The sequence below is a fragment of the Vulpes vulpes genome, chromosome 10 (genome assembly GCF_048418805.1).
Source record: "Vulpes vulpes isolate BD-2025 chromosome 10, VulVul3, whole genome shotgun sequence".
NCBI classification, from domain to species: Eukaryota; Metazoa; Chordata; class Mammalia; order Carnivora; family Canidae; genus Vulpes; species Vulpes vulpes.
In genome coordinates, this window is record NC_132789.1 from 7,564,322 (window position 1) to 7,576,493 (window position 12,172).

Genomic DNA, 12,172 nt, shown 5'->3' on the forward strand with positions numbered 1-12,172 from the left:
AGAGCGCACCGGCAGGGGGAGGGGTAGAGAGGAAGAAGCAGACTCCTCCTTGAGCAGGGAGCTGACACAGGACTCCATCCCAGGACTCTGGGATCATGACCTGAGCCAAAGGCAGACACTTAACTGACTGAACCACCCAGGCACCCCACTATTCCATCATTTAGGAATGTGAAACCTGAGGACTCGGGTGTGGGGTTTCCGGGAGAGCCCTGGCGTTCCTCTCGGAGCCTTCTGCTCTACCTTCTACCACTCTGCAGATACTGAGAACCTGGCACAGAGGGCAGGGCCATAACCTCTTTCCCATTACTCAGTCTGACAACACCAAGGTCCCCTATTCTCTATCAGCTGCCCAAAGCCCTAAAGAAACATAAGTAATCATAACCAACATTAGCAGAGATCTTCCTGTGTGCCAGTCTCTATTCCAAAGACTTATGTTTTATCTCACTTAATCCCAACCATACTATTATTGCTTCCATTTTACACAAGGGGAAACTGAGGCTCAGGGGGGTTCCATGACTTTCCCCAGTCACATAGTATATGGCAGGCCCAGGATTCAAACCCCCAACCCATACCTCTAACCACTATGGAGTAGGACCCTTTTAACTAATTATAAACCACATACTCACTCTTCAAACAGGGCTTCAAGACCAGTCCCTAATTCCCTCTCAAATTCTCCCTAAACAACAATTCTACAGCCACTACTGCACTCTGTGTGGCCTTGATTTCTGAGCTTTGAATTCTGGAGAGCAGAGATCACAGTCCCAACTTGGGGTCCTGGAGTGTGCCCTTGGCTCTTTGCCTTGGCTCTACCTCACTGGCTAGCAAGCCTGGGAGAGTCCCTCCCCTGCTCTGGTGACAACATCACCTTGTCCACTGAGATGGCAGCTGGATCAGAGGCTCCGAAGCCTAGGAGCTTTCATGGTTGGATCAGGTCCCGCCCACCCCTAGGAAGGCCAGGAGGCCAGGGGCGGGATCTGCTCTGTGTTAAATACTTCTGTCCAGCACTCCACTGGCCTCTTGTCCCAGTCTTAGAGGAGGACGTTTGACCAAGATTAATCATGGTAAGTGCCTGCTTGGGGCCATGGAAGCCTCCCCCAGTGATGATCTGAAGTGAAACTTCCAAAGTGCCTTATGTCTGAGCTTCCAAGTCTTACTGTCCTTTTCTTTCTCCTTAGACGACTTACAGCGACAAAGGAAAGAAGGTAAGCAGGAGGGGGAAATGTGGGGTCAGGGCAAAGAGTAGAAAAGGAATTTCAATAGGTATGTGATATCCAAGAGTCACACTCAGGTTCATCTGTGCTCACCCCCTCGTTCCCCTGAGATTGAGCTGGACTCAACCCGGTTCTCCTAAGAAAAACGTTACCTCTTCTTAAATTCCTGCCAATCTCTTAATCCTGTCTACAAGTTCTTTCTAGATTTTTAAAAAATTATTTATTTATTTATTTATTAATGAGAGACACAGAGAGAGAGGCAGAGACATAGGCAGAGGGAGAGAAGCAGGCTCCTTGCAGGGAGCCTGATGTGGGACTCAATCTCCAGACCCAGGATCACACCCTGAGCCAAAGGCAGATACTCAACCGCTGAGCCACCCAGGCGTCCCACTAGATTTTTTTTTATGTGTAACCTCTACTCACAATGTGGGGCTCAAGCTCATGACCCCAAGATCAAGAGTCACATGCTCTACTAACTGAGCCTGCCAGGTGCCCCTGGAAGATCTTTCTAAGGTCTAACTTAAATCCGTGTTGCTGTACCATATAGCAGTTCCCCTCTATGAAATCTGGGCATGCCTCCTAAGGGGGCTTTCCAATCCCAAACACCCAGGGGCTTGGTTTCTACATGAGAAACATCTTTTGAGGCTTGACAAGGCTGCAGGGTGTTTGGCTTCTCAGTTTTGGAATTGAGGCTGCGACAAGGAAAGTTGTTAGGGGACACCTCTCCATCTACACTTTTCTAGGCCCACATCCAGAGACAGCCTCTCCCCTTCTCTCTTCTTGCAGCCCGAGAGAGGCCGATTTCTCCACTTCCACTCCGTGACCTTCTGGGTTGGAAATGCCAAGCAGGTAAAAGCCGGGGCCAGGTATCAGAGTAGGAGAAGGCGGGCCTCCAGCTGGGCCTGTGATTGGCCCCTGTGTGGGGAGGATCAGAGCCAGTGTTGGGACCATCCCAGGAAAAACAGTCTTTAGATACTAATTACACAATCAGGCCCTCAGACCCCAGCAGGAAACTTAATCTGACGTCAGAATGGGCCAGGGAGCGGCCTTTCCTCCCAGGATGGACTCTGTACCTGGGGCAATGGGGCAGACAGGCTGAGGGGGACCAGAGGCCCTTAGCTGAGGGCAAGGGATGCCCAGGCTGGCTCCTTGGAAACCCGGTTGCAACTCTGTGATTCAGGCTGCATCATTCTACTGCAACAAGATGGGCTTTGAACCACTAGCCTACAAGGGCCTGGAGACGGGTTCCCGGGAGGTAGTCAGCCACGTGATCAAGCAAGGCAAGGTGAGTCCCCACCCCAGGACCCCACTCGCCCAGGAGGCCAGCTCATCTGCCCCTGCTGATCTCTGAGCCTCCTAAGGGCTCTGGTGCCTCTTGAGTGAAGTGGAACAGGAGGCTGTTTCTCCAGGCCCACCTGGTTTTCTCCCAGGATGTCTGGTGAGGCTGAGGGAGCATGAGCTGAGAGCCCCCACCAACCCCTCCACTGGCACCTTTGTACAACAGATCTTAGGGATCTTCGTTTTATCTCCTTCTTAGCCTGGCCCAACACTGGCCTCACAGATGTTTCGGAGAAGTTAACAGAGGCCTCAGACATCAGACCTGAAAGTCTGAGGAATGCCCTGATCCCTAGGAACCCTGGGGCTCTCTCCCATGGGCAGCCTGAGCAACAGCTCATCTCAGCGGGGATGTTGAGGCAGAGAAGGGGCTGGAACCCACAGTCAAGGGATCCTTCCTGGCTGGGAGGAGTGATGTGATCCTAATGCCCCACTGGGGTGCTTCATGGGTGGGTGGGGAGGAGGGGCTGGGGTACACCTGCACGTGCTAACCTGAACCACCAGCTACACCTCCTTTCTCCTCTACATCTTAGATTGTGTTTGTCTTCTCCTCTGCCCTCAACCCCTGGAACAAAGGTGAGGAGGCCCAAGGGGCTCAGGGTACCAGGGAGTGAAGACACGGTATGGTGGGTAGGGTCAGGGACAAGGGAGTATGTCTGGTTCAGCAAGGATTCCCCAGCCTAGAAGGAGATAGAGCTCAAAGGCTGACAGTAGAAGTGAGGGGGGCTGTGACTCCAGTGCCATGACCTCCCCTACCGGCCACAGAGATGGGTGACCACCTGGTAAAACACGGTGATGGAGTGAAGGACATCGCATTTGAGGTGGAAGATTGTGACTACATCGTGCAGGTGAGTGTGTACGCGGGCTGCCCTCTGTCCGCCACAGGAAGCCCTGTTGGTCAGGGCTGGGGGACCCGCCGTGTTGGAGTGACAAGCCCAGACACTCGTGTGATGCACACCCAGGTTCCAGGGATGCCCTGCCCCTTGCTAGCTGCCTGCCCTCTCACTCAGCCTCAGTTTCCACATCTGTAAAATGGGGACAATCACAGCACCTACCTTACCAAGTCTGACACAGAGGAAATGCGATCATAATTACCATTTCATGAGCACGACTCTGAACCAAACACTATATTCAAGAGGCAGCTTAGAGGTTCAGAGCATAGAAGCCAGAGGCACACTGCCCAGGTCTGAAACTTACTATCTGTGAGACTTTGGGGAAGTGACTTAACTTCACCACTTACAGAATGGGGACAAGAGCAGTACCTTTCCTGTAATGCTGCTGTGAGGAAGAAGGAGTTTGGTAAATATCTTCACCTTTGCCTGACATGTGATAAGCATAGAAATACAGTAAGGTTTCACTAAATAAATGCATGAGCCAGGCATATAAGGCACCCTGCAGAGGGTCTGACATAGGTGCTCAACCAATGCCAGCTCTTATTCTTATCCAACCACCTGGTTTACAGATGGGCAAGATGAGGACTAGGAGCAGGGAAGTGTCACAAAGTGAGATAGCAGAGGTGGGATACCCCCCCACCTCCCAACTAGTTTGTCTCTCATGCGTGGACCCAACTCTGGGCCTGGGCCTCAGTTTCCCTATCTGCCAAACAGGCACAAGGCATGGGTGTCAGGGGCAACAGTAAAGCTGGCTGTCATTCATGCCCAGGGCTAGGAAAGCTGGAGGAGCCTGTGGCAGGACGAAGTAGGGGGCCATACAGCAGAGGCAGGACCATGGGGCAGCCAGCCAGGGCTCTGGGAGGGTCCAGCACCTACTGCCTCTGAGATCCATCTTCTTTGTAGAAAGCCCGGGAACAGGGTGCCAAAATCGTGCGGGAGCCCTGGATAGAGGAAGATAAGTTTGGGAAGGTGAAGCTGGCTGTGCTGCAGACGGTGAGTTTGCTTGGATGCCCCTACCACTCCCACTGTTAGCTCCTCTGAGATGCCAGAATGCCCCACACCCATCCCTCTCCCCCCCAACTCCCTAATGCCATCCCCCCCTGGTGCCTCAACACAGACATTCTTCTTCAAGTCTGACTGTCTGTAAGGCTTGGCCAGTGTGCAGAGGCTGGTGGGAGCTTCCAGTTCCTGCTGGGTGCTTCCCTTCCTCCCCTGCAAATGGAGGGGAGGGGGAAGGTGGTAATGATAGCACAGGGATGTAACCCAAGGACAGGAGCTTTGAAGGAGGGAGCAAATAGGGTCTGGGGAAGTTCCACTCTGCTCTGGCTGTGTGACTTTGGGCAAAGTACTCCACCTCTCTGGGATTCATTTAAATGAGCAAGGACTGCAGCTGGACCACCTGTGTGATCTGCAACATGCCACCTAACCTTTCTGTGCCTCCAGTTTCTTCAACCATCACTGATCCAGGTTCATTGGTTGGGCCCAAAGGCTCAAATGAGATCATTCAGCATTTAGAACAACAGTGCTTGGTATATTGCAGACACCCAGCAAAGATTCCCAAGTCTATGCTCTTGTCATACAGAGACGATCACAGGTCCCACCTCCTCAAGATAAATACAACCTAAAGATCATTAAGATGATTGAAAGAACCTTTTTTATATAGATTTAATTTTTTTTAAGATTTAATTTTTTTATGTATTTATTTAGTCATTGAGACAGAGAGAGTATGGGGAGAGGGACAACAGGACTGGCAGAGAGAGAATTTCAAACAGACTCTAAGCTGAGCACAGAGTACAACACAGGGCTCGATCTGACGACCCTGAGATCATGACCTGAGCTGAAATCAAGAGCCAGTCGCTTAACTGACTGAGCCACCCAGGCACCCCTTAAGATACAATTTTTATGTAATCTCTACACCCAACATGGGGCTTGAATTCACAGCCCCAAGATTAAGTCTTACACTTCACAGATGGAGCCAAATAGGTGCCCCAGAACCTTTTGATATAATTTGATCCAAAGCCCTCATCATTCTCACTTAGTTGACACATTTTTATTGAGCACGCATAATGAGCCAGGCACTACCCCAGGTGCTGAGGGCACCATGATGAGCAAAAACAGTGTTCCTACTCTCCAAGAGATTCTGGTCCCCTGAGGCAGGCCAACTGTCAAAGAAAGTCCCGAACAAATGACAGATTGCAATTCATTTCAGAAAGGGGAATTGACTTGCCCAAGATCACACAGAGAGTTAGGAGTTAGGGTCAGAGCCAGGTGGGAACTGTGTTGGGTACCAGAAAAGTGGCCCAGTCTTGGCAGGGAGGGGAGTTCAGGGGCCAAGCCAGGCTGTTTTCCACCCACAGTACGGGGACACTACACACACCCTGGTGGAAAAGATGAACTATACCGGCCGGTTCTTGCCTGGATTCGAAGCCCCAGCATGCGTGGACCCCCTGCTTTCCAAGCTGTGAGTGCCCCTCGGGCTGGGGAAAGGAAGGGGGATAGAGAGTCCTGAGTGCAGAGTGGAAAGTGATGCCCTGATGCTCCATGCAGACTGGGCTTCTCTGAGGGGCAGAGCATCTGGGAGCCTTCTGAGGAACTCCTAAGGGTCCCCAAGGGTGACTTGAAGAGGCGACACAGAGGCTGAGCACCAAGGCTCTTGAACCAACTACCTGGGCTCAAACCCCAGCTCTGTCATCTTTTTAAAGATTTTATTTATTTCTTTGAGAGAGACAGTGCATACTTGAGCAGGGGGAGGGGCAGAGGGAGAGGGAGAAGCAGACTACCTGCTGAGAAGGGAGCCCAATGATGTGATGTGGGGCTCAATCCCAGGACCCAGGACCCAGGACTATGACCTGAGTCAAAGGCAGATGCTTAACTGATTGAGCCACCCAGGTGGCCTATAGCTCTGTCATTTTCTAGCTATTTAACCTTCAGAGTGACTTTATTTCTCTCTGCCTCAGTTTCCCATCTGTAAAATGGGGCTAGTAATAGCGTGCAAGTTGACAGCAACGACGTCCGTCTAGTGTGTGTCATGTCACAGTGAGCTGTCACTGCGGGGAGGTGAAGATTTAGGATGTAGCCTGTCCTCATCTCCTAACAGCTTCCCACCCTACCGCTAGGCCCAGCTGCAGTCTTGAGATTATTGACCACATCGTGGGAAACCAGCCTGATCAGGAGATGGTGTCCGCCTCAGAGTGGTGAGTCCCTGGCCCAACCCCTTGCTGTAAAGGAGACAGGCCCACTCCCCAATTCTTGTCTCTAGACACCAGAGTGGGAAATGGAGCACAAGCCCTCAGCAGCTTACCCTGATGTCACTTGAGTCATCTGTTTCCTGGAGACCAGAGGCTTTCAGGCTTAAGGTGATCCACAAGTCCTCCTTCTGAGGACCCTTGGGGAAGCTTGGCACAGAGGGTGTCACAGTCCAGGGAGACCTGGAAGAAGCCTGTCACTACCCCAGATAGCACCCTTTTGCAAATGAGAAGCATGTGCCCTTCTCAAAGCACTTCTATCTGTTGGACCATTGCCAAACCACAAAGGTCTTGTTATAAGACACTTCCCTTCCACCTGAAGGAAAATTGTAATAATAAAGATACAAGTCTACAGTGTGTGTGATGTGGATGGTGGTGGGTTCCTTTCTGGAGACTAGTCAGGGGACAAATTCTGGAAGGTGGAAGTAGGGACAAGGAGCCAGTCCCTGGCTGGCACTCAGAGCCAGTGTGTCCTTACGGCCATCCCACAGGTACCTGAAGAATCTGCAGTTCCACCGTTTCTGGTCTGTAGATGACACACAGGTGCACACAGAATACAGCTCTCTGCGCTCCATCGTGGTGGCCAATTATGAGGAGTCCATCAAGATGCCCATTAATGAGCCAGCACCTGGCAAAAAGAAATCCCAGATCCAGGTGAGGTCTTACCTGGACCATGAGTGTTTGGCTAGGAAGAAGAAAGCAGGGATGAGCTTTGAAGACTCTTGGGGGAGCAGAATGTGGGTGACAGGAGCTAATGACAATGTTTTCCTTGTTTCCCTCCCACAGGAATATGTGGACTATAATGGGGGTGCTGGGGTCCAGCACATTGCTCTCAAGACCCAAGACATCATCACAGCGGTTAGAAGCCCATTCTTGGCCCTAATTTCCCTTTCAACTCAGCTCCAGAACCAATCTGCAAAATGGAGGAGAGTGGGGCAGGAGGCAGGCAGGGAGGTAGTAGCAATCCTAGGCACCCCCCACCAGCTCAGGTGGCTGACCAGGATCTCTCACTGGTTCCTAACACTCTGGTGCAGGCACAGTCCCACCCCAGAGAGTTGTGTTTCTCTGCAGATCACTGCTGGCTTTAAAAGTAGCAGGTGCCAGAGTAAGAGGAAGCCTGGATTCTAGTCCTAGTTCTGCAAGTGATTTGCCGTGTGTCCATGGAGGATTCAACACCCTCTCTGGGCTTTAGTTGCCTCACCTTGAAAATGAGGATATTAGGCTAGGAGATTGATTAGGTCCTTAGAGCCAGGTTAAATATGCTGAGTCTGTGGAACCAGCCCTTGGAGAATCTGGGTCTTGGCTATTCCTGAGGTGGCAGGATATCAGAGTGGACAAGAGCCTGGACTGTCCCACTCCGTCCTGGCCTAACCAAGAAATCACTGGACGACCTTGGCAATTTCACTCATTCATTCACCCACTCACTGGATGTGTAGTGGGCACCTACTATGTGCCAAGCACCCTTTTAGCTACTTGGGATACATCAGCCAACAAGACAAGAGTCTCTGCTCTAATGGATACAGGAAACAAAACAAGTAAAACACAAGTGTTAGGTGGCGTGAGTGCTCTGGAGGAGCACCAAGCAGGGCGATGAGAGAGGGAGGGTAAAGATATTGCACATTTAAATAGGGCCATCGTGAAGGGCCACATGGAGAAGGAGGCATCTGAGAAGGCAGAGATGGAAGGAGGGAAGCATGTGGACACGTAGGAAAAGTGCTCCAAGCAGAAGTGACAGGCAGGCAGGGGAGAGTTGAAGGCACAGCAAGGAGATCAGTGCTGCTGGAACAGAATGAGTGAGGGAGAGGGTAGGAGATGAGGTCGGGACGTGGGAGTGAAGGCAGATGGTGAGGGCTTTCAATCTGACTCTGAGACAAGACACCACCATGGGGTGAGCAAGGGAGTGACATGATTTGACTTGTCTTTTTAAATAAAATCACTCCGCAACTATGTTGAAAATAGATATTTAATCTCTTGATGCCTTGGTTTCCCTAGCTATGAAATGGGGATAGTAATTGTCCAGATATCTCAAGAAATTACTGCACAGACATAGTGAGGCAATACATGGGAAGTACTTAAGACAGACACATAATGAGAATTCCATAAATGTCAGTGATTGCTGTTCTACCAACCAAGCCTACAGGCCCCAGGCGTGGAAGGGCATGAGGTCTGGGGGGGATGCATCCTGGCAGGCAGGGAGAACTAGGATAGGCACTCCACCTCCTCCTGGCTAGGGGTGCGGAGCAGGGAGCCAGGAGACTGACCTTGACCCTTCCCTGAGACAGATTCGCCACTTGAGAGACAGAGGCATGGAGTTCTTGGCTGTTCCATCAACATACTACAAACAACTGCGGGAGAAGCTCAAGTCGGCCAAGATTCAAGTGAAGGAGAGCATTGATGTCCTGGAGGTGAGGCTAGGGCAGGAGTGGTTTTTGTTGTTGTTTTTAACAGCTTTATTGATACAAAAGGCATATAACATATAAGGCACTCTTTTAAAATGCTCACTTCCGGGCTCCTGGGTGGCTCAGTCACTTGAGCATCCATCTGCCTTTAGCTCAGGTCATGATCCTCGAGTCCAGGGACAGAGCCCCACATCAGGAGGTCTGCTTCTCCCTCACCCTCTGTCCCTCCCCCTGCTCCTTCTCTCTCAAATAAATAAATAAAATCTTTAAAAAATAAAGTGCACAATTCAATGGTTTTTAGCTATTCACTATGTTGTGCAGCTACCATCAGAATCAATTTTAGGGCAGCCCCAGTGGCTCAGCGGTTTAGCGCCGCCTTCAGCCCAGGGCGTGATCCTGGAGGCCTAGGATGGAGTCCCACGTCGGGCTCCCTGCATGGAGCCTGCTTCTCCCTCTGCCTGTGTCTCTGCCTCTCTCTCTCTGTGTGTGTCTCTCATGAATAAATAAATAAATATCTTTTTAAAACTCAATTTTAGAACATTTTTAGCACCCAAAAAGAAACCTCACACCCCTCATCACCACCCAGTGCCACCTCCCAGTGGCTCCCTGCAGCCCTAGGCAAGAATTCATCTATCTTCTGTCTCCATAGATTTTCCTATTCTGAACATGTCATATGAATGGAATCACACACTATGGGATCTTTTGTGTCTGGCTTCTCTCACTGAGCATCATATTTGCAAGGCTCATCCAGGTTGTAGCAGATGTCAGCACTTCCTTCCACTTCATGGCTTAATCATAGTCCACTGTGTGGGTATATCACAGTTTTTTAATCTACTCATCAGTTGATGGACATTGGGTTGTTTCCACTTTTTGGCGATAATTGTGAGTAATGCTGCTGTAGTCATTCGTATACAGGTTTTTGTGTGGACATATGTTTTTAATTCTCTTGGGTTTATACCTAGGAGTGGAACTGCCAGGTTGCAGGTAACCACCCTGTGTTTAACCTTTTGAGGAAGTGCCAGTTTTCCCTAGGGGCTGCAACCACTTTACATATTCCACCAACAACATAGGAGGGTCCTGATTTCCACCAGAGGATTTTAAATAGGAAGGATACGATCTGATTTGTAAAAGATCCCTTTTGGGGTGTTTGTGGGGAGGGTGGATTGTAAGGAGGCAAGCCGGAAGCAGGGGGACCTGTGCAGAGACTACTGGGGTGATCCAGGACAACCTTGATGGTGGCTTACACGCCGCGGACTGTGGCGGGAAGGTGGTAATGGGAACTTTAAGGATCTGCTTGGAGGTGTCTGGAACTGCGGGAGAATTGGGTCTTTTCTTGGCTTTCAGGTGCAGGAGCTCTTACGGGGTTTCTAAAGACTGCACCGTGTCAGAGTAGAGTGTGGACCAGCTGCCCCCCTAACCCAGCCTCCTGTATCCTACCTACCTAGGAGCTGAAAATCCTGGTAGACTACGACGAGAAAGGCTACCTCCTGCAGATCTTCACCAAGCCCATGCAGGATCGGCCGACGCTCTTCTTGGAAGTCATTCAGCGCCACAATCACCAGGTAGCAGCAATTCCCAACCAGCCCCCGAGGGCAGGCAGGTAGCCTGGCTGGCTCTGGGGCCCGCCGCTCACTCTCGTCTCTCTCCCCCTCCAGGGCTTTGGAGCCGGCAACTTCAACTCACTGTTCAAGGCTTTCGAGGAGGAGCAGGACCTGCGGGGCAACCTCACCGACTTGGAGACCAACGGGACGATGCCAGGCATGTAAGGCCCTGCGGAGACACCGAGGCCCCGCCCACCTACCGGCGTGCGGCGGGCCACGCCCCCAAGCCTGGAGCCCGCCCACCCACCGCGGACCACGCCCCCATCGGTGGGCCGCTCCCTGCGCCCGCGCTCGCGAATAAAGCCGACGGGTCCTCTGCGGGGACGTGGTGTTTGTGCCGCCCTTTGGCCTGCAGGGGGAGCTCCGGGCCCTAACGCTGCCGCACGCCTCCGAGTTCTGGTCTCAGCCCTACCGAAGCCGGGGAGGCACCGGGTGCACGCGTTTTGTGCTCAGTGGGACCGCGCGGGTCAGGGAGAATTCTGGAACCAAGGGGTGCAGAGGGATGACAGTCTAGAGGGGAAGACAGTATCATTTCACAGAGTGGCAAATGCTGTTATGAAGGTAAAGCGGTGATTGGGAGATTGTGCAAAGGTACCGCTGGGAGATGTTACAAATTTCGGTCGAGAGAAAGCCCCTCTTGGGGAGGGAGGTGAGGGAATCAGCCAAGGAAGAGCCTGCGGAGAGCACACTCAGGAAGGGTAGTAAGCCTCGAGGTGAAACCGCCCTTGACAGCATCCCCTCTGACGGCTTTACGAGAGCTAAAGATGAGCTCTCCCCAGGTTTGCTGCCCTGCGCCCACCTTGGAGAGGGGAGAGTGTCAGCCAAGGGGCTTCGGCGCACTTGCCTGCTGAGCAACCTAGGGACACGGCTCCTGGTCTGAGAAGGAGAGCAGGTGGGAGGGACCTGAGCCCTTAGGCTTCGGCCCTCCCGTTTTAAAACCGGAGAAAGGAATTGGGAGCTTCTGATACTTGTCAGATCTTCCTGCGAGTGAGTCAGCTCAGAACTGGGAGCAGACGGATCTGAGTCTAAGGAAAAATTCTAAGTTGATACAATAGGGAAATTGGGGATTTCCCCCCCCCCCCCAGCAGATTATAGAAGTCAGGGCTTCTGGGATCATGAACTTCAGAAATGAAAAGAACAGCAGTGAGAAGCCAGAGGAACAATGGCAGCCTCAGTTAAAAATACCTTCCTCTGTTTTCCCATGGCTTATGCAAAGCAGAGAAATTCTGTATCACAGAAGGTTGCAAACTGGTGGCTCATGGGCCAAATCTGGCTCACAGATGTATTTTATTTAGTCTGTATAGTTTTAAATGAATTTGAGTCATCATTTCAGAAAGTTGGGATATTTCACATACAAATTCTAGGATTCTGGTTCTTCTTGGTACAACCAAGCAGTTCTGGGCTGGCTTCTTGTGGAGCAAGAATCAGCTGGTGCCAAGTGGTGGTGCCTCCTTAGATCGCACATGGGCAGAGCAGACCCTCATTAGC

General features: G+C 51.5%; 1 protein-coding gene across 1 annotated transcript; it reads left to right on the top strand.

Annotated features, from left to right (window-relative positions):
• The first annotated feature begins 857 nt into the window (after window positions 1-857).
• On the top strand, window positions 858-11,002 carry HPD (4-hydroxyphenylpyruvate dioxygenase). The gene is made up of 14 exons (XM_026018887.2): window positions 858-1,061; window positions 1,176-1,202; window positions 1,998-2,060; window positions 2,392-2,496; window positions 3,080-3,122; window positions 3,312-3,394; window positions 4,343-4,432; window positions 5,797-5,900; window positions 6,556-6,633; window positions 7,176-7,338; window positions 7,471-7,542; window positions 8,967-9,089; window positions 10,529-10,645; window positions 10,739-11,002. The coding sequence occupies exons 1-14, from the start codon at window positions 1,059-1,061 to the stop codon at window positions 10,847-10,849; spliced, it is 1,182 nt and encodes a 393-aa protein (XP_025874672.1). The 5' UTR covers window positions 858-1,058; the 3' UTR covers window positions 10,850-11,002.
• Window positions 11,003-12,172: the final 1,170 nt, after the last annotated feature.

Excerpts from the sequence above, each read along its gene's own strand:
- HPD (XM_026018887.2), top strand. Across the intron at positions 5,901-6,555 it reads GACCCCCTGCTTTCCAAGCT|GCCCAGCTGCAGTCTTGAGA; the intron begins GTGAGTGCCCCT and ends CCCTACCGCTAG. Across the intron at positions 7,543-8,966 it reads CCCAAGACATCATCACAGCG|ATTCGCCACTTGAGAGACAG; the intron begins GTTAGAAGCCCA and ends TCCCTGAGACAG.